The sequence below is a fragment of the Hyla sarda genome, chromosome 5 (assembly GCF_029499605.1).
Source record: "Hyla sarda isolate aHylSar1 chromosome 5, aHylSar1.hap1, whole genome shotgun sequence".
NCBI classification, from domain to species: domain Eukaryota; kingdom Metazoa; phylum Chordata; class Amphibia; order Anura; family Hylidae; genus Hyla; species Hyla sarda.
The window spans coordinates 14,528,635-14,551,500 of record NC_079193.1 but is presented as its reverse complement, the minus strand read 5'-3'; the positions used below and the strand labels follow the sequence as shown (position 1 = coordinate 14,551,500).

General features: G+C 39.9%; 1 protein-coding gene across 1 annotated transcript in view; it reads right to left on the bottom strand.

Annotated features, from left to right (window-relative positions):
* The window catches only part of DGKB (diacylglycerol kinase beta), a 579,157-nt gene that overhangs the window by 264,707 nt on the left and 291,584 nt on the right, over positions 1-22,866 (bottom strand). Inside the window, exon 19 of the mRNA XM_056518908.1 lies at positions 19,634-19,794. Within this exon, the coding sequence (XP_056374883.1) occupies positions 19,634-19,794 (161 nt within the window). The remainder of the gene's footprint in view (positions 1-19,633; positions 19,795-22,866) is intronic.

The window sequence follows — 22,866 nt, the reverse complement described above, 5'->3', positions numbered from 1 at the left end:
GTGTAAATGATGGAAATAAAATGTAACTTTTGTTGACCTATTATAAGAATGTCTAATCTGTTTTTTGATGCCTTTTGGAGATTTTTCCATCTTTCCTTGGCTTCTTTATGCACATTAATACAAATTTTTACCTGGGGTGCCCAAACTTTTGATCCCCACTGTATATATAGAGCCACTGTAATGTGAAGGTCGAGGATATACAGAATCTTTGATTTCCCTTTTCTGTCTCTTGGCAGCTCCTCTTGGGGACGGTAGAAGAAACCTAAACTCATGAACTGGAGAAGCTGCTTTATGAACTGATTGTTGATGAAAGGAGGAATGAGACGCCCTAGAACAGGGGGCTAGGATGTGTTTTCTCAACCCAATGCCATAGGTCTATTGTTTATGACTGCAACTCAGCCCACTGGGACTGAGTACATTTTACTGAAATGTTATAAAACTTTACTTTTATTGTAACAAATCATAATAGGGAGCTAATGGTGAATAGTGAGCTAATGGTGAATAGTGAGCTAATGGTGAATAGTGAGCTAGTGGTGAATAGTGAGCTAATGGTGAATAGTGAGCTAATGGTGAATAGTGAGCTAATGGTGAATAGTGAGCTAATGGTGAATAGTGAGCTAATGGTGAATAGTGAGCTAATGGTGAATAGTGAGCTAATGGTGAATAGTGAGCTAATGGTGAATAGTGAGCTAATGGTGAATAGTGAGCTAATGGTGAATAGTGAGCTAGTGGTGAATAGTGAGCTAGTGGTGAATAGTGAGCTAATGGTGAATAGTGAGCTAATGGTGAATAGTGAGCTAGTGGTGAATAGTGAGCTAATGGTGAATAGTGAGCTAATGGTGAATAGTGAGCTAATGGTGAATAGTGAGCTAGTGGTGAATAGTGAGCTAATGGTGAATAGTGAGCTAGTGGTGAATAGTGAGCTAGTGGTGAATAGTGAGCTAATGGTGAATAGTGAGCTAGTGGTGAATAGTGAGCTAATGGTGAATAGTGAGCTAATGGTGAATAGTGAGCTAATCATCCGCACTGGATCATCACTTATACACTGCAGTCACATGGGACGACCACTATAATATCAGTACAGCACACCTGCAGTGTGTGCCGAAAACAGTGCTGATGCTGCTATTAAAACTCTTCACAGAGCCCCCCCCCCCCCCCCTAACATGTTTCGGCACAGGTGTGTCATCCTCAGAGGTTATGGGGCAACCTACTAAATATTGGCTTCACAGGCTGAATATTGGCTTCTAATGAGTCCTACAGGCTGAAAATGAAGAAATGTATTGTGGGCTGAGTTGCAGTAAAAAATAACAGACCTATGGCAAAACTCTTCACAGAGCCCCCCCCCTAACATGTTTCATCACAGGTGTGACGTCCTCAGAGGTTATGGGGCAATGACCATTGCCCCATAACCTGTGAGGACGACACACCTGTGACGAAACATGTTGGGGGGGCTCTGTGAAGAATTTTAATAACACCATCAGCACTGTTTTCGGCACACACTGCAGGTGTGTTGTACTGATATTATAGTGTTCGTCCCGCGTGACGGCATTATACAAGTGATGATCCAATGCGGATGATGCTGGGTTTTTAATTCACCATTAGCTCACTATTATGATTTGATACAATAAAAGTTACGTTTTATAAAATTTCTGTGAGGGATAACAAGTGGACCTTTTTACTCTAAAAAGGTAACGTATGTTAAAGGGGTACTCCGGTGAAAAACTTTTTTTTTTTTTTTTTATCAACTGGTGCCAGAAAGTTAAACAGATTTGTAAATTACTTCTATAAAAAAAATCTTAATCCTTCCAGTACTTGTTAGCTGCTGAATACTACGGAGGAAATTATTTTCTTTTTGGAACACAGAGCTCTCTGCTGACATCATGACCACAGTGCTCTCTGCTGACATCTCTGTCCATTTCAGGAACTGTACAGAGCAGCATATGTTTTCTATGGGGATTGTCTCCTACTCAGGACAGTTCATAAAATGGACAGAGATATCAACAGAGAGCACTGTGGTCATGATGTCAGCAGAGAGCTCTGTGTTCAAAAAGAAAAACATTTCCTCTGTAGTATTCAGCAGCTAATAAGTACAGGAAGGATTAAGATTTTTTAATAGAAGTAATTTACAAATCTGTTTAACTTTCTGGCACCAATGGATTAAACAAAAAAAAGTTTTCCATGGGAGTACCCCTTTAAGTCCACCCCTCACTTGGGTCATTGATCCTTGGGATCTTTCATTTTGAGCCTTCGATAGGTCTATTGTTGGGACCTCACTGAAGATTATCTTAACCTATGCTCTAGGGTTGTACAGTATCTGTATTAATGTCTATGATGAAGACAGTACCTGAAAGTATGATTATGGCACAAAAACTTATAACTGTATAAGGTCTTGTAGAAGTCCATAGTGTTTGTAGGGTCAAAGCTCCGATCTTGTATTGGAGATATTTCCTACAATAATGGTAATGTACCTTATGAGCTCAACTACAATGTCCCACATCACTAGAAGGTAATCATAGCCAGAGGCCACACCATCCAGTTTTAGACTCTCATTTCACATAGGAGGATAAATGGTCACAATGGTAAAATAAAAATTAGATAGGACAACAATGGTCATGTAATTGGTCACAATGATGATCAACGATGGTACTTACAACGGTTGACAATGAACAAATAAATGGTTATGATGATCAAAAATGGTTAAATAAATGGTTAAAAATAGTCACTAACAGTGAAATAAATGGCAATAATAGTAGACAAATCATCAACAGTCAGGAAAAATGGTCACAATGGTCAAATAAAAATTAGAAAAGACAACAATGGTCATGTAATTGGTCACAATGATCAACAATGGTACTTACAATGGTTGACAATGAACAAATCAATGGTTATGATGATCGAAAATGGTTAAATGGTTGAATAAATGGTCACAATGGTCAATGATGGTGACATACAGTATATAGAGTCGCATTATGTTGTTGATGATTTTTGCATTATTGGTGGATAATGTCCAGTCTCCTGGGTTGACCTAAGGCCTCATTGAGGATTACAATCCTTTATAGATGTTGTCTACATTTTAAAGATGTACACTGGCCCAAAGACATCTTATCCCCTATCCAATGGATAGGGGATAAGATGTCTGATCGCGGGGGTCCCGCCATTGGGGACCCCCCACAATCTCTCATGCAGCATCCACACAGCATCCCCGCCCCTGTGTGACGTCACGCCCCACCCCTCAATGCAAGTCTATGGGAGGGGGCGTGACGTCCGTCATGCCCCCTCCCATAGACTTGCATTGAGGGGGCGGGGCATGATGTCACATGGGGCGGAGTCGTGACATCACGATACTCCGTCCCCGTGGTCGGGAGGCTTCAGACTTGGAGCCTCCAACGCTTTCTTCAGTGCTCACAGGTGGGTGCTGCATGCTAGATTGCAGGGGACCCCCGCGATCAGACATCTTAGGGGATAAGAAGTCTGAGGGCCGGAGTACCCCTTTAAAATAATCCCAGTATAGAATGGGGTTCGCTTGAGCATCTAAACTGAACATTGGCTGCTGTTCTCCTTGACAAATAGAGTCCAGCCCAAGAGTTAATAGAAAATCATCCAAATCTACGTACAAGTCGTCTGTCTCCACTGGACACGAAATATCACGAGACTGATCATAAACTATATCTGACTTTTAGCTGCAGATCGGAAAATGGCTGGAGGAGAGGGACCAGTTTGGCTCCTATCTGACGACATATTCTATAGTTTTCTGCTGACCTTTCTACCAATGCACTAAAGTGTTTTACTTTCCATTGCAAAAATAGCAATAACATCAGCCTAATGCATGAGTGTAGGGTTTTGCTCCGGCCATTAACTGGACTTAGTGAGCAGTTTGTTTCTTTTTTGTTTTACGATATTTACTTTTTTTTTTATTAAAAGAAAAACTACTTTTCATTGATTTCTATACACAGTGAGGATGATACCTGTGATAATGTCTGTTGTGTGAAGGTGGTGAAATAAAAGAAAGGTCACTCCTCTTGAGATGGAGAAAAATATCCTGGAAGGTGCTTAAAGGGGTATTCTGCCGCTAGACATCTTATCCCCTATCCAAAGGATAGGGGAGAAGATGCCTGATCGTTGGGGGTCCTGCCACTGGGGACTCCCGCGATCTCGGCTGCAGCACCCCAGTCATCCTGTGCATGGAACGAACTTCGCTCCGTGCCGGATGACTGGCGATGCAGGGGCGGAGGCTCGTGACATCACAGCCACACCCACTGAATGCAAGTCTATGGGAGGGGGCGTGGCGGCCCCCAGACTTGCATTGAGGGGGCGTGGCCGTGATGTCACGAGCCTCCGCCCCCCTGCATTGACAGACATCTGGCACGGAGCGAAGTTCGCTCCTTGCACTGGATGTCTTGGGTGCCGTAGATGTCTAGGGGCGGAGTACCTCTTTAAAGGGGTACTCCGGTGAAAACCTTTTTTCTTTTAAATCAACTGGTGGCAGAAAGTTAAACATATTTGTAAATTACTGCTATTAAAAAATCTTAATCCTTCCTGTACTTATTAGGTGCTAAATACTACAGAGGAAATTCTTTAAAGACATGTTAGTAGTACCCCTTTAAAGACATGTTAGTAGTTTTAGAGGCACCATTAGGTCAGGTTGGTGAACTCCCATAGACTCACATTGAGGTAGCGTGGCTGTGATGTCAATAGGGGTGTGGCCGTGACATCACAAGCGCGGCGCGGCTGTGACCTCACGAGCCTCCGGCACTGCACCCGATGTTCTAAACGAACCCCTGGTGCAGCAGGGAGATTGCAGGGGGACTCCAGTGGCGGGACCCCCGCGATCAGACATCTTATGCCCTATCCTTTGGACAGAGTATAAGATGTCTGGGGCAGAGTACCCCTTTAAAGGAAAACTGTCAGCTTGCTCCCCCCGCACTAACCAGCGGTACAGTCTGATTTCTCTGCCAACAGCGGCGGCACTCTGACATCAGCGGTGGCACTTTGATGTCAGCGACCGCCGGCCGAAGTGCCGCCCAGCTCATGAATATTCATCTCCTCCCTCCGCCTCTCCCTCTTCTCCCTGCTCTGTAATGAAGAGGGAGAGGCGGAGGGAGGGGATGAATATTCATGAGCTGGGCGGCACTTCGGCCGGCGGCCGACGACGTCAGAGTGCCAGTTACCCTGCCTGTGCCAGTTAGCACTTAATTAGCATATATGAAAAAACAAAGATATCCGCCAAATGGCCAGGCAGATCCGGGCACAGTAAGCATCAAACTGATCAGTGACAGTTTTCCTTTAAATTTTGAGGAATGGTTGAGGTCCTGGATGTTGTAACCTCACCAAGCAGAAATAGATGACATATCAAGAGATGTACATAGAAGAAGGTGGGCCCATAGCAAAGGTCAAAATGGGCCTCCTATTATGGTGTACAGGAAGGTCTGGTTTTTATCTCCCTTACTTCCAATGACTCATTGGTCAATACCCAAATCTATAAATATGTCGGCAATGCAACTGGAGAGGGGAGTTCTCAGTTTTTTACCAATAGATAAAGGATTGTGACCAACTGGTTGGTGAACCTCTGCTACTTTATTGCGTTACGAAAATTCCCTCATTGTAGACGCCTTAGCCGAATCATTTCATTCTCAAGCAGGGTCGAATTGGTAAAATGTAATGGTTGGTAACTTCTAAACCTAGGGCCCTCTCTAAATGGAGAATGAAGAAGTGATATGAAGTGACAGAAGGGCCATACTAGGGAAAGGAATAGCTACGCTTATTGCCCATTACATTCCATGGACTGGTAGAGGGAATTGGGGAAGTGGTTCGACAGATAATCGGGGTCGGAAATGAAATTTAAGCTTCTATCAATAATGGGGATGAAGCGGTTAAGTACTTAGACATTCTCTGATGCCTGAAGAGTATCCGAGAAGAGCAGCGCTCACCGTCGGCTCGAGGACTGAATGACACAGACGCTTACCGAGATGCTATTAATGATTTCCTATTAATGTTTAATAATGCCGAGTGATTAAGACATTATCTACATTTTATTATCCTATATTCCTTCACTGGCCGAATCCCTTCTCTGCGTCATATTTCATTAGGAACAAATGTAAAAACCTACATTTTCTCATTTATATTAGATACGATAATAATTACACAAGATTACAGGACATTTCCTTCAATGTGCTTTTTCTTGTTCAATACTTTCACCGTGACGGCTCCGATTTATAATCCTTTTTTTGCTTCAATTACTTTACAATATATTATATATAACTGTGGAATGTTTAAAAAAAATGGTCTGTAGTCGGCCAGAGCTACCTGGGGACGGTCAATGGGTGAGACAAGAATAGTTTCTTGGGGCATCTATAGACAGAAGAGTCCCCAGTTATTTTTGGTGACCTTTCAGTATAAGCCACAGATAGAAGAAAGATGATACCCGGCACTCACCAGTAATGCACAGTGAAGATTTATTATGCCATAGTGTAGTACAAGGACGCGTTTCGGGGTGGGAGCCTTCCTCAGCTGTCTGCCTTGGCAGACAGCTGAGGAAGGCTCTCACCCCGAAACGTATCCTTGTACTACACTATGGCATAATAAATCTTCACTGTGCATTACTGGTGAGTGCCGGGTATAATTTTTCTTCTACCGGTGGCTTTACCCTACCTCGCGCATTATATATCTCTATATTGAACTTTTAGTATAAGCCGCCCTGTGTGCGTACATAGGGAGTAGTGAATGCAAGAAAGAAATGAGACTGCACTCACCATGCAAAAGTGCAGGCGGCGGAGGCAGGGGATAATCGCAACAGGCTGTTTCACGCGTGAAGCAGCCTGTTCCGGTTTGCCCCTACCACCGCACCCGCCTGCACTTATGGATGACCAAATAAACAGCGATGGATGGTGAGGGCAGTCTCATTTCTTTCTTGCATTTGGATGGTGAGTGCGGTCTCATTTCTTTCTTGCATTTGGATAGTGAGTGCAGTCTCATTTCTTTCTTGCATTTCCAACTCCCTATGTACACACACAGGGCGGCTTATACTGAAAGTTCAATATAGGGAATATGTGATGCACGAGGTAGGGTAAAGCCACAGGTAGAAGAAAGATGATACCGGGCACTCACCAGTAATGCACAGTGAAGATTTATTATGCCACAGTGTAGTACAAGGACACATTTCGGCGTGAGAGCCTTCCTCAGCTGTCTGCCAAGGCAGACTGCTGAGGAAGGCTCCCACCCCGAAACGCGTCCTTGTACTACACTATGGCATAATAAATCTTCACTGTGCATTACTGGTGAGTGCCAAGTATCATCTTTATTTTACCTGTGGCTTCTACTGAAAGGTCCCCATTTCTTTCTTGCATTTGGATGGTGAGTGCAGTCTCATTTCTTTCTTGCATTTGGATGGTGAGTGCAGTCTCATTTCTTTCTTGCATTTGGATGGTGAGTGCAGTCTCATTTCTTTCTTGCATTTGGATGGTGAGTGCAGTCTCATTTCTTTCTTGCATTTGGATGGTGAGTGCAGTCTCATTTCTTTCTTGCATTTGGATGGTGAGTGCAGTCTCATTTCTTTCTTGCATTTGGATGGTGAGTGCAGTCTCATTTCTTTCTTGCATTTGGATGGTGAGTGCAGTCTCATTTCTTTCTTGCATTTGGATGGTGAGTGCAGTCTCATTTCTTTCTTGCATTTGGATGGTGAGTGCAGTCTCATTTCTTTCTTGCATTTGGATGGTGAGTGCAGTCTCATTTCTTTCTTGCATTTGGATGGTGAGTGCAGTCTCATTTCTTTCTTGCATTTGGATGGTGAGTGCAGTCTCATTTCTTTCTTGCATTTGGATGGTGAGTGCAGTCTCATTTCTTTCTTGCATTTGGATGGTGAGTGCAGTCTCATTTCTTTCTTGCATTTGGATGGTGAGTGCAGTCTCATTTCTTTCTTGCATTTGGATGGTGAGTGCAGTCTCATTTCTTTCTTGCATTTACAATTGTTAAAGCTTTGTCGTGGATGTTGCACCTCCGGGACCAACTTCCCTTCAGGAGACCCCAGTCCTTTCCTCTTACAGTAATCCACATACCCTAGTCTTGCTAGTGCCGGGCCTCCGCTTCCTTCAGTTTACATATATAGGGAGTAGGACTATTTTAAGCCATTATATAACTCTTATTTGGCGTTTTCTGCTTGGTGTAATAGCTCAAATGTAATAGCTCAGTCTAATTTGTGAAAAAACACTTTTTGTGAGACAGTAATGCTGCAGAATCTTTGTCTATTTCTAGGGTCAGGATTTGGGGAGTGCAGTCTTCAGAAGGAATCACATTTCCCTAATAGGATGAGTAGGTCAGTACTAAGCAGTCTATGGGAAACCAATGCTTTCTGTAAGGCCGTATGCCTGCAGACTCTGTGTCTATGTACCTCACTGCACTTTCTCTCCTCCAGTGAATGCTCCAAAATTGCTGCTTTTTTTGCCCCATTTTATCCCGAAAAAAAAAAAAATTATAATAAAAAGCAATTTAAAGTTTTATATAGGCAAATGTGGTATCAATAAAAAGTGCAGATCACGGTGCAAAAAATGAGCTCTCATATAGCCGCATATACGGAAAAATTTGAAGGTTATAGGTTGCAAAAATATAGGGATTTCTAATTTGGTTAAAAAGTATGAGTTTTTTTTAAGTTTTACACTAATAGAAAAGTATGTAATCATGGGTATCATTTTAATTATATTGACCCACAGAATAAAGAAAACATGTCACTTTACCATAATGTGGACAGCGTGAGAATGTGCACAGCGTGAAAACAAAACCTTCCAAAATTTGAAAAATTGTGTTTCGTTTTTTTTCAATTTTCCCACGCAACTAATATTTTTTTGGATTGGAAGCGCCATACATTTTATGGTAAAATGAGTGATGTCATTATGAAAGGACAACTGGTCATGCAAAAAAAAAAAAAGCCCTCATATAGGTCTGTGGATGAAAATATAAAAGAGTTAGGCGAGGAGGAAAAAAAAACGAAAATGCAAAAACAAAATTGACCTGTTCCTTAAGGCGTTAAAGGGGTATTCCAGTAAAAACATTTTTTTTCCATATCAACTGGCTCCAGAAAGTTAAACAAATTTGTAATTGACTTCTATTAAAAAAAATATTAATCCTTCTAGTACTTATCAGCTGCTGAAGTTGAGTTGCTCTATGCTGACATCTCTGTCTGTCTCAGGAACTGTCCAGAATAGGAGCAAATTCCCACAGCAAACCTCTCCTTCTCTGGACAGTTCCTGAGACAGACAGAGATGTCAGCAGAGAGCACTGTGGTCAGACAGAAAAGAACAACTCAACTTCAGCAGCTGATAAGCCTTCCAGTACTCATCAGCTGCTGAAGTTGAGTTGCTCTCTCCTGACATCTCTGTCTGTCTCAGGAACTGTCCAGAGTAGGAGCAAATTCCCACAGCAAACCTCTCCTTCTCTGGACAGTTCCTGAGACAGACAGAGATGTCAGCAGAGAGCACTGTGGTCAGACAGAAAAGAACAACTCAACTTCAGCAGCTGATAAGTACTAGAAGGATTAAGATTTTTTAATAGAAGTAATTTACAAATCTGTTTAACTTTCTGGAGCCAGTTGATATGAAAAAAAAAAAGTTTTTCACTGGAATACCCCTTTAAAGACTTGAGAAACTTATTAATGAATATGATGGAAAAGTGAATAAAAATTTACTGTGGAGTATGGAAACAAAAAGGGAAATGATAGTTCACGGGGCCCAATATGTCTACATAGTCGTTAAAGGGGTTATCCAGGAAAAAAAACTTTCTTTTATATATCAACTGGCTCCAGAAAGTTAAACAGATTTGTTAATTACTTCTATTAAAAAATCTTAATCCTTTCAGTACTTATGAGCTGCTGAAGTTGAGTTGTTCTTTTCTGTCTAAGTGCTCTCTGATGACACGTGTCTCTGGAACTTTCCAGAGTAGAAGCAAATCCCCATAGCAAACCTCTTCTACTCTGTGCAGTTCCCGAGATAAGCAGAGATGTCAGCAGAGAGCACTGTTTCCAGACAGATAAGAACTACTCAACTTCAGTAGCTGATAATTATTGGAAGGATAAAAGGGGTATTCCAGGCCAAAACTTTTTTTTATATATATCAACTGGCTCCGGAAAGTTAAACAGATTTGTAAATTACTTCTATAAAAAAAATCTTAATCCTTCCAATAGTTATTAGCTTCTGAACTTGAGTAGTTGTTTTCTGTCTAACTGCTCTCTGATGACTCACGTCCCGGGAGCTGTGCATGATGGGAGAATATCCCCATAGGAACTGCACTGCTCCCGGGACGTGACATCCTCATTGAGCAGTTAGACAGAAAACTTCAGAAGCTAATAACTATTGGAAGGATTAAGATTTTTTTAATAGAAGTAATTTACAAATCTGTTTAACTTTCTGGAGCCAGTTGATTTATATATATATATATATAAAAGTTTTTGCCTGGAATACCCCTTTAATGTAACAATGTATCTAAGTCTATGTTGAAGCCCTCAACTGTTCTCGCTGTGAGCAGTTCCTGAGGTAGACTCTTCCACAAATAAACCTGTATGTCAGTGGCCTCAAACTGTGGCCCTCCAGATGTTGCAAAACTACAATTCCCAGCATGCCCGGACAGCCGTTGGCTGTCCGGGCATGCTGGGAGTTGTAGTTTTGCAACATCTGGATGTAAACAGTGGATTTCATAAACACCTAAAACCAAGGTCTTGCAAAGTAACAGGAGAACCTTGAATATTTTAGTTCCCCTTTAATGTTTGTTATGTTATTCCTGTTAGCGCCCGGCACTCACCCCGCTCCCTGTTTTTCCATAATGATGAGTATTTTTAGCTGTGAAGTTCAAAGAATCAAGAAGAGTTGAAGGAACTTTATATTTCAGTGCGATTGGAAAGGGCACATTAGCATGGCACAGAGACAGATGATGTGTGAGGTCACCCAGGGTGTCACCCATGTCTGGGGCCAAGTGAGGTGCCCACTGGGGATAGTGGGAAAGGGCGCTGGGACTGTGTTTTATATACAATGTGTTACAGCATATTATACTGGATGCCCAAAGAGCTCTGCAGAACATCTCACCTTATTGTAATCCTGTTACACTAATCGCACTATATATATATATATATATATATATATATATATATATATATATATACATACATATATATTTATTTATTTTATTTATTCATTTATATATGATCAGCTCCTACAACCTACATTATCATATATCTATCTATACACACACACATATATATATATATATATATATATATATATATATATGTGTATATATATATACACCTTTATTGGGGCATTAGGGGAGAATGAAATGTGGTTACATCCTGCTGCCTTGTGCTGAGCAATGCCACAGGCAGAGGAACAGATGGGATGAATACAGCAGATTGTGCAGACCTGCTGTGTGGAGAGAGGGAATCTGTGCTGTAGAGCAATGTTCTGCAGCAGCATTTTATAATTTTTTCTGATGTTGGAGTATCCCTTTAACTGTCCAGGGTCAACAGAGGGCAAAATTTTTGGAATTCAAGAATGATAGAATTTGTTATTTGATAAAGTATAATAATGTAACATGTCCATTGTAATCCTCCTGATTATCCAGTGCTGTACTCGGACAGGAGATAAATTGTTACACTGTGGAATTCTGGGATACATATATATGTATATGTATATATGTGTATATGTATATATATATATATATATATATATATATATATATATATAAATATATATATATATATATATATATATATATATATATATACACACACATAGATTAAAAAGCGAGCTTAAAGGGGTACTCCGGTGAAAAGCTTTTTTTTTTTTTTTTTTTAAATCAACTGGTGCCAGAAAGTTAAACAGATTTGTAAATAACTTCTTAAAAAAAATCTTAATCCTTCCTGTACTTATTAGCTGCTGAATACTACAGAGAAAATTCTTTTCCGTTTGAAACACAGAGCTGTCTGCTGACATCACGAGCACAGTGCTCTCTGCTGACATCTCTGTCCATTTTAGGAACTGTCCAGGGTAAAAGGAAATCCCCATAGCAAACATATGCTGCTCTGGACAGTTCCTAAAATGGACAGAGATGTCAGCAGAGAGCACTGTGCTCGTGATGTCAGCAGAGAGCTCTGTGTTCCAAAAAGAAAAGAATTTCCGCTGTAGTATTCAGCAGCTAATAAGTACAGGAAGGATTAAGATTTTTTTAATAGAAGTAATTTACAAATCTGTTTAACTTTCTGCCACCAGTTGATTTAAAAGAAAAAAAAAAGTTTTTCACCGGAGTACCCCTTTAAGCCCCTGCCCTTGTAATGCACCTGCCCTATAATGCCCTCACTGATTAGTAATGTTGAGAGCGAATATTCGAAATGCCAATTTTTACTGCGAATATCGGCACTTCGCGATTTCGCGAATATTTAGAATATAGTGATATATATTTGTAATGACGAAAAATGGTTTTTTGGTTTTTGCGAATATATGCGAATATGCAAATATTCTCAAAAAGGCAAATATTCGCAAATAAACGAATAGGCGAATATGCAAATTTGCTAATATTGGCCCTTCCAGTCAGAGGACACTGATCCCTCCCTTCTTTTAGGTGAAAGATATAATTGCACATGCTCACTATACGAATTTCAGTACAAATTTTTGCATGAAAAAAAAAATAAAAGAAAAACGAACATAGCAAATATTTTAATTTTGCAAATATAGGATGAATATTCGTCCATATATTCGCGAAATATCGCGATTTTGAATATGGCGAATGCCGCTCATCACTACTGATTAGGATCTCGGTGGGTTATGGCTGCATTCACACCTCGTTTCTTACATACGGGTGTCCGGTTTTGGACCGGACCTAAAACCGTAGTATACTACGATTTTAGGCCCGGTCAGGAAACCGCATACAGGTCAAAACTGAGCCGACCGGAGTCACCGTTTGACTCCGGTCGGCTCATTAAAGTAAATGGAGTCACGGGCTGATCCGGCTGGGGTACGGGAGCGCCCGGTTTGCCCCTCCCCCAGCCAGATCCGGTGCATTGCCATAGAATGAAATTTGCCATAGAATGAAATGCTCCGCCTCCAGCACATCCTATTGGCTCACACTTGTCACGTGACATATTTAACTGTCACGCATCGAAGCGCACAGCAGTCTCAGTTTGGCTATCACAGGGAGAGGATCTCCTCTCCCTGTGATAGCTGAAGCTGCACGGAGCTCACATGGGCTCTGTGGGCCAATTCAATCGGGCCACAGAAGCTCATACATTTACTCTTTTATTACATTTACTGTTTTATAGATCCACAGCGCTATCGGGATCCCTATGCCTGATAGCGCTGTCAGCGTGCCTCCCGCCAGCGCTAACTACACCCCACGCCCGCAGCACTACTCCCCGTCCCCCGTTAACGCTCATGGAGCGGGGAACAGAAAGCAGAGCATCGGGTGCAGGTAAAGTAGTACTGCGCATGCGCGCGCAGCTCCGTGCAGCTTCAGCTATCACAGGGAGAGGAGATCCTGTCCCTGTGATAGCCAAACTGAGACTGCTGTGCGCGTCGATGCGTGACGGTTAAATATGTCACGTGACAAGTGTGAGCCAATAGGATGTGATGGAGGCGGACCATCTCATTCTATGGCAAATCTCATTCTATGGCAATGCACCGGCACCCGTATGTAAAAAACAAGGTGTGAATGCAGCCTAATCCAGGTCCCATTCAGCTGACATGATTGCCGGAGGTCCCTTACCTGAGAACTTGTGTTGTGTTAACATATGTAAGGTTTTTACAAACATTTTTTAATTAGAAGGGCCCTCTTTTCTACTTGAGCCCCTGCCTCTCAGGAGGTCTGTGCACGTCCCTGTATACATATATATATATATATATATATATATATATATATATATATATATACCTTTATTGGGGCATTAGGGGAGAATGAAATGTGGTTACATCCTGCTGCCTTGTGCTGAGCAATGCCACAGGCAGAGGAACAGATGGGGATGAATACAGCAGATTTTGCAGACCTGCTGTGTGGAGAGAGGGAATCTGTGCTGTAGAGTAATGTTCTGCAGCAGCATTTTATTATTTTTTCTGATGTTGGAGTATCCCTTTAACTGTCCAGGGTCAACAGAGGGCAACATTTTTGGAATTCAAGAATGATAGAATTTGTTATTTGATAAAGAATAATAATGTAACAGGTCCATTGTAATCCTCCTGATTATCCAGTGTTGTACTCGGACAGGAGATAAATTGTTACACTGTGGAATTCTGGGATTTTATTTTATTTGACTGTACTACAGGGGCTGTAAATTTAGTGTTGTTCATAATATAGTGTCTGTACCTGTGTTTGATGGATGGTCCTCCAGTTCTCATGTGATCTTTGCCCTGATGTTCATTTTTAGCAGTGTACAAATTGAGTGTCGTCTCAGGTTTTACTAGGTTGTGCAGTGCGGCCCGAGACATTACATCACTAATCAGGTGTTAAAAGGGAGTGTGTCTGTGCTTTAATGGGTGGTGTGACCGCTGGGTGGTTGGGGAGATTATTCTCCACAGGGCTGCAGGGAATTGTAGTTTCAAGCACGGCATGCATGCAAGGGTGCTCAGCTGTGCTGCAATGGGTGGGGTAACTGATGGGTGGGAGAGAGAAAAGTGACCTCACACTTTCAAACAAGGGATCCTGGGACTTGTAGTTGGAGGGAGGGAACTCCAACAGGAAATAGCCATTTCACAAAAAGAAAGCAGCAGCATTATGGTGGACTCAGAACACAGTCATTTATCCTCAAGACAAGCATGGGTCCTTCCTAAGCATGTCCATTACTGTCTGGCAGGTAAGTACTAAAATCACCTTATGGTGGAGAACCCCTTTAAGCACATCTGTGCATTGAGAGATCATGGTAGCCTGCAACATCCCCTCATTTTTATAATTTATTTTTTATTCCAGAAAAAAAAAATTTGCTAAATCATTCCAACTGCATCTTACTGGTCCAACTGCGCACTACCTTTTCTCATGATAATTTGGTAAGTGACTGCCCATAGTCAAATGTGAATTAAAGGGGTACTCTGCTGCTCAGCGTTTGGAACAAACTGTTCCGAATACTGGAGCCGGCACCGGGAGCTGGTGATGTCATAGCCCCGCCCCCTCATGTTGTCACGCCACGCCCCCTCAATGCAAGTCTATGGGAGGGGGCGTGACGGCCAAATACTTTGATGCTATGAAAGTCCTTTCCCCAGATTTGTTCCAAACGCTGAGCAGCAGAGTACCCCTTTAATTTCTTTATTTAAAATAATAAATTAATAAATAAATAGTTGACTAATTTAGCCATAGGAGATATCTTTAGTTTTATTGATGATCCTGCCAGAGCTGCTAGAAGCCTTCAAAAAAAAACTTTAATTTTTTTGTAAGACTTAAAAAAAATTAAGTATCAAAATTACAGTAAAAACTGTCTCCTAAGTGAAACGTGGATTAAAGGGGTTATCCAGGAAAAAAAAAATGTTTTTATATATCAACTGGCTCCAGAAAGTTAAACAGATTTGTAAATTACTTCTATTAAAAAATCTTAATCCTTTCAGCACTTATGAGCTGCTGAAGTTGAGTTGTTCTTTTCTGTCTAAGTGCTCTCTGATGACACCTGTCTCTGGAACTGTCCAGAGTAGAAGCAAATCCCCATAGCAAACCTCTTCTACTCTGTGCAGTTCCCGAGACAAGCAGAGATGTCAGCAGAGAACACTGTTACCAGACAGAAAAGAACAACTCAACTTCAGCAGCTGATAATTATTGGAAGGATTAAGATTTTTAATAGAAGTAATTTACAAATCTGTTTAACTTTCTGGAGCCAGTTGATATAAAAATAAAGTTCCTGGAATACCCCTTTCATTTTTAAGGTTAAAAATATTAGAATAAATTAGAAAAATGACAAATTTAGCCATTTTATATACATTTCATTGCAAAAAAGAGAGCTCTGGTGGACAATTGTCTCTTTGCTATGTTAGTTTGGTATAAAGTGATAATATGTCAGGTCTATGTAAACCCTCTTATAGACTATCCTGCGCCGTGCTTGGACAGGAGAAAAAGTACAATAATGTTTTGCCTGAGCATAGTGTGAGCTGTAGTGTTAGTGTATGGAGAACTGCTCACACCCTAAATATTTTGCAAAAATTTTTTTTAAAAAAAATAATGAAAAATCCCAGTAAAAACTGTCCCCTCTTAATTAAAGGGGTACTCCGGTGGAAAACTTTTTTTTTTTTTTTTTTTTTTAATCATCTGGTGTCAGAAAATTGAACAGATTTGCAAATTACTTCTATTAAAAAATCTTAATCCTTTCAGTACTTATTAGCTGCTGAAGACTACATATGAAATTATTTTCTTTTTGGAACACAGTGCTCTCTGCTGACATCTCTGTCCATTTTAAGAACTGTCCAGAGTAGGAGAAAATCCCCATAGCAAACATATGCTACTCTGGACAGTTCCTAAAATGGACAGAGATGTCAGCAGAGAGCACTGTGCTCGTGATATCAGCAGAGAGCACTGTGTTCCAAAAAGAAAATAATTTCCTCTGTAGTATTCAGCAGCTAATAAGTACTGGAAGGATTAAGATTTTTTAATAGAAGTAATTTGCAAATCTATTTAAAGGGGTACTCCCAAGGAAAACATTTTTTGGAACTGTCCAGAGCAGGAGAAAATCCCCATAGCAAACATATGCTGCTCTGGACAGTTCCTAAATTGGACAGCAGAGGTCAGCAGAGAGCACTGTGGTCGTGACATCAGAGAAATCCAAAAAGAAAAGCATTTCTTTTGTTGCATACAGCCCCTAAAAAGTACTGGAAGGATTAAGCTTTTTTAATAGAAGTCATTTACAAATCTGTTTAACTTTCTGACACCAGTTGATTTAAAAAAATTTAATAAAATGTAATATGCTCTATCCCACCTCTATGTCCCCGGTACAGTACATCACCTTATCTGCCGGTTACTAGTCAAATCGGCCCCATTGTTATACAGTTACCTCCACTTATCATTTTTTAGTAGGTGATACAGTAACTACCCAGGGACCTCATTTAGGTCAAGTGTGGACTACATTTTTTATTTATTTTTTTAAATATTAGAATTAAATGGAAGACTGATTTAGCCGAGATATGCGTCAATTTAAAGCATGGAGACTCTATCCCATGGCCTATTTTACAATTGGCTGTTAGCATTGAGCCGCGTCCCTACTTTGTCATAATAAGATACGAACAAAGACATTTCAAGATTTTCCTCCTTGCTGCAAATTTTTTTTTTTTTTTTTTTAAGCATAAAATGTGTTAAGTAAGCTTTAAAATCCAGGTTGTAATCTGCATAGCGAGACAAAATACATAATGTGAAGATGAAAATATTTTTTTGGGGGGTATATAATTGGCATTTATCTTATATCTATTAAGATGAAATCTGGCGATGATGTGAGCTTAGGAATTGGGTCATGGGCTTTGTGTTCCCTTTGAAAAACACTCTCTAGTGTAAATGAGACCTCGAGGTCTCATTCTGCATTTGACACTTTAATATGTTAGAAAGGAGGTATTATTAATATTTCTCGTGCTTTTTTGCAACATACGAGACGTACATAAATTCTGGAAGAAACTTTTTTATCAGCGCAGGTGAGACGTGGCCCTCTCCTCCCCGTAACCTTCAATTTGCATTTTCCTGATTGCATCAGGGCCACCGACCTTTCACATAATAGAAGAATTGATGGTAACCGTCTGACGAACGAATTAAGACGTAAAAACACAGCGAAAACAATATTAATAGGACGTATACCTGTTTGTCAATGTGGCCTAATCAAGGCTAATAGTAATCAAAAGGTACTGCAACCTAACAGGGAATGACAATTTTATTTTTAATTGTTATTATTTTTTTAATTTTTTTATTTTTTTTAATAATCAAAATTTTAAGAGAAACTTTTTTGATCAAAAGTTTCAAACATTTCAACATATTTATATATATATATTTATATATATATATATATATATATATATATATATATATATATATATATATTTATATATAAAAAATATATATATATTTATATACCACCAGCTTGATTTATGGTTTTTTTAGTTTTTTTTTATGGAGTCAGCTGGCCCCACTGAAATTAACAGGTACGGCCAAGACTGTTCTAGTATTTATGGGGGCCTTAAAGGGGTTGTCCAGCCTAAGATAAAAGTCACATCTGCCATGATCCTCTGCAAATATTGGCTGATGGTCCCATTTCCCGCTGCTTACCACAGGGGACAGGGGCGGGTGAGTATGACTTATTTTTATTTCCATGCACCTTGACTCAGTTTTCCTTTATTTTATTTTTATTTTTTTGAGGCTGGACAAGCCCTTTAGAAATGTCACTTTCTTACTGCTTTTACTTTGGGCGTAAATGTTAGTTTAAAGGGGTACTCCTGTGGGCAACATTATTATTTTTTTATTTTTAAAATCAACTGGTGCGAAAAAGTTATACAGATTTGTAAATGACTTCTATTTAAAATGATTAACCCTTCCAGTACTTATCAGCTGCTGTATGCCCCACAGGAAGTTGTATAATTATTTCCTGTCTGAACACAGTGCTCTCTGCCGACACCTCTGTCCATGTCAGGAATTGTCCAGAGCAGGGTAGGTTTTCTAGGGGGATTTGCTCCTACTCTGGACAGTTCCTGACATGGAGAGCACCGTGGTCAGACTGGAAAGAACTATACAACTTCCTGTGGAGCATACAGCAGCTGATAAGTACAGGAAGGATTAAGATTTTTATATAGAAGTAATTTACAAATCTGTTTAAACTTTCTGGCACCAGTTGATTTGAAGAAAATAGTTTTCCAATGGAGTGCCCCTTTAACCTCTGTTGTATGTAAATTAAAGGAGTACCATTATCTGGTTGGCACCAAGGAAAAGCCCTGAAGAAAGATAGATATTGTATAGACAGGCAATGATCCGTGGGGAGAAAAACATATTGAAAATACCTTTCCTCCAGAAGGAAGAAAATAATCTCAATAGTGCCCTCTATAGGTAGCTACCCTGTAAGACAATGTCCAACTCGTACAAGCCATTAAACATAACTAGGGACATTAGCTCAGGGCCTATTCTGCCTACAGGCAAAATAGGCAGCCGCCTAGAGCGCCCACTTGATGGGGGTGCCGCTCTGCCCGCTGCAAAAAAATTAGTAGCCAGCATCCAAAGCACCGCCGCTCATCTGAAGCACCTGCCCAGTCATCACCACCGTCACAACCCCCACGCCCCGGTACCATAATAATCTTCATTCTTTTGCTTGCTGGAAGAGCGCAGTGCTACCTCCGAGGCAAGACAGGCAGGTCCTGACATTGCGCACGCCTCCATACATCCGCCCCATGAGGAGTATGTGTTTCACCGCAGTAGTAAGGTGGGGCGTGTCAAAGGGCGGGGTCAAGGGGGGTCAACATTTGCTTTCTGCCAAGGGTGGCAAAAATCCTTGCATTAGCCAAATTAGTCTACTCCAAAAGGGTGGCAACATAGATATTCTCCTAGAAGATCCTCTTCTTTTCTTTGGTCTGACTAATATCTCTTATTTATGTAAGAGAATGAAGAAGTTGTAGAATACCCCATTACATAAAGTGGGTGGGTTGTCTAGATTCACTGACTATAAATCGCTCACCACTCCGATGGAGAAGTAGTTGTTCACGATGGAGTAAGGCACTGGGTCTCCCTTTTCATCTTTGTCATTAGGGATAACTTCAATTTTCCATCGGTCCAGCAGGACTACCGAGCCGTTCTCCATGTCCTTGAGGAACTTCAGCAGGTTTTCTCCTTCATAACCTGTAAATAAAGACATAAAACGCGTCACATAACATCACATCGATATTTACATTGTATATAATACAAGAATGTATTAATTCTAACATATAAAGCCACATACATGACGCGTTTCTGGGCATTTCCCGCCCCTTCCTCAGATGTGCAGTGGCGTACGCCACTGAACATCTGAGGAAGGGGCGTGAAACGCCCCAGAAACGTGTCATGCATGTGGATTTGTTTGTTTTAATAAGTAAATTCTTATAGCATATACACGGCTTATATAAGAATTGATTCTGAACGGTTGGCGTCTGATGACCCCGAGATTTTCTGCATTGATCTTCTTGGATATCGGTGGAAGTATGGCGGATAGAACCTCCACCAATGGCAAGAGCAGCAGAATACCTCATCTTCATGTCACAGAGTGAAGCTCCATTCTGCAGCAGAGGAGGCTCAGTACAGGGGAGGGGGTGTTACTATGAAGATGTCGGCTGGATGTCACCGTGCACAGGTAGATTGGGAACTCCCCCTCTATCCATGCCCCAAACAAGTCATTTGCATGGAAAGAAGAACCGTGATTGCGGCAAAACGGAGGCACAGAGTGGGGAGCGGTAGGTATCATTGCCATCAGTGTTACCCGCACTACAAGCCTACACAACAGATTCCATTTGAAAATTGAAATTTTATGTGATTTTTTTTCTGAATTTTATCTTATTTTAAAATAAGTCTACAATGTCGCGATTTTTGTTTTGGCCATAAGCCCTAAAACTACTTTAAAGGGGTATTTTGGTGGAAAACTATTTTTTTTTCTTTTTTTTTTTTTAAATCAACTTGTGCCAGAAAGTTAAACAGATTTGTAAATTATTTCTATGTAAAAATCTTAATCCTTCCAGTACTTATCAGCTGCTGTATGCTCCACAGGAAGTTCTTTTCTTTTTGAATTTCTTTTCTCTCTGACCACAGTGCTCTCTGCTGACACCTCTGTCCATGTCAGGAACTGTCAAGGGCAGGAGCAAATCCCCATAGAAAACATCTCCTGCTCTGGACAGTTCCTAAAATGGACAGAGGTGTCAGCAGAGAGCACTGTGGTCAGACAGAAAGGAAATTCAAAAAGAAATGAACTTCCTGTGGAGCACAAAACAGCTGAGTACTGGAAGGGTTAAGAATTTTAAATAGGAGTAATTTACAAATCTGTTTAACTTTCTGGTTTATTTAAAAAAAAAAAATATTCCACCGGAGTACTCCTTTAAGACTTCCTGTTTAAAATGTGATTATAAGGAGAAGGCTGCTGGAAAGTGATCAGTACAGCATTATAGTGAGAGGTGACACCAGTAGATAGAAAAGACAGGATTATCACAATAGATGTTAATCACAGCTCAGCCTCCCTCTCCCTGTGGAATGAACTCTGCAAAGGTCACAGAGAACACCCAGAAATCGTCCCTATATATGTGAATAGGACAAGTTGTGTCTACTGTTGATTATGTCCACAGGGGCCTGCTGTAAAGCATATCTTTAAATGCTGTTAAAAACACCTCTAGCAAGATGGCTGCCCGCATAATAAAAAAAAAATATGAACAGAAAAAAGAAACAGAATAGAAAACAAGAACATGTTTCAGTATCTGACTCTAATCAGTAAAAATAAAATCTGGGACTGGGTTGGGTTGAGGTCATGAGACGTCCTTTTCTATGTCATGGAAAAACAATGGCAAGTAAATGCATATATGGAAATGTCTGTAAAATATTAGTGATATAATGATGTCAATAATAAAACATCTGCGATCATCTTCACACTGTATCACTCCGGTCTAATAATAACTACTCGCTATATGTGATGTTTAGGATCGGATCTTATAAGAGGATAGAAATGTGGAACTTGACCTTTGAATAAATGAATCCCAGGGGTGACGCGCGTCTAAATGATGTCACAGAAGAAAAACAACAAGAACACAATGAGATTATGTCCGTAACAGAGCACAATAAAATGAAGCACATGATACTGTGCGCTGATCCCGTGTCGTCTATGTAGTATTGTCTATGTAGTATTGTCTATGTAGTATTGTCTATGTAGTATTGTCTATGTTGTATTGTCTATGTAGTATTGTCTATGTAGTATTGTCTATGTAGTATTGTCTATGTAGTATTGTCTATGTAGTATTGTCTATGTAGTATTGTCTATGTAGTATTGTCTATGTAGTATTGTCTATGTAGTATTGTCTATGTAGTATTGTCTATGTAGTATTGTCTATGTAGTATTGTCTATGTAGTATTGTCTATGTAGTATTGTCTATGTAGTATTGTCTATGTAGTATTGTCTATGTAGTATCGTCTATGTAGTATCGTCTATGTAGTATCGTCTATGTAGTATCGTCTATGTTGTATTGTCTATGTTGTATTGTCTATGTAGTATTGTCTATGTAGTATTGTCTATGTAGTATTGTCTATGTTGTGTATTGTCTATGTTGTGTATTGTCTATGTTGTGTATTGTCTATGTTGTGTATTGTCTATGTTGTGTATTGTCTATGTTGTATTGTCTATGTTGTATATTGTCTATGTTGTATATTGTCTATGTTGTATATTGTCTATGTTGTATATTGTCTATGTTGCATATTGTCTATGTTGTATATTGTCTATGTTGTATATTGTCTATGTTGTATTGTCTATGGGGTAGATTTATCAAAACCTGTCCAGAGGAAAAGTTGACCAGTTGCCCATAGCAACCAATCAGATTGCTTCTTTCATTTTTAAAGCCTCCTGTGAAAAATGAAAGATGCGCTCTGATTGGTTGCTATGGGCAACTGCACCACTCTTCCTCTACACAGGTTTTGATAAATGTTCCCCTATGTCCCTTTCTCTAAAATGTTCACAAATTGGCACAAATATTACTGACTTTAGTAATCAATGCACTCTTTACTTTTAAATATGTCATTCTTAAAATGTATAACATTTATTCAATATATTTTTATATATATATATATATATTATTATTATTATTATTATTATTATTATTATTATTATTATTATTATTATTATTATTATTAAAATTATTATTATTAAAATTATTATTATTATTATTAAATTATTATTATTATTATTAA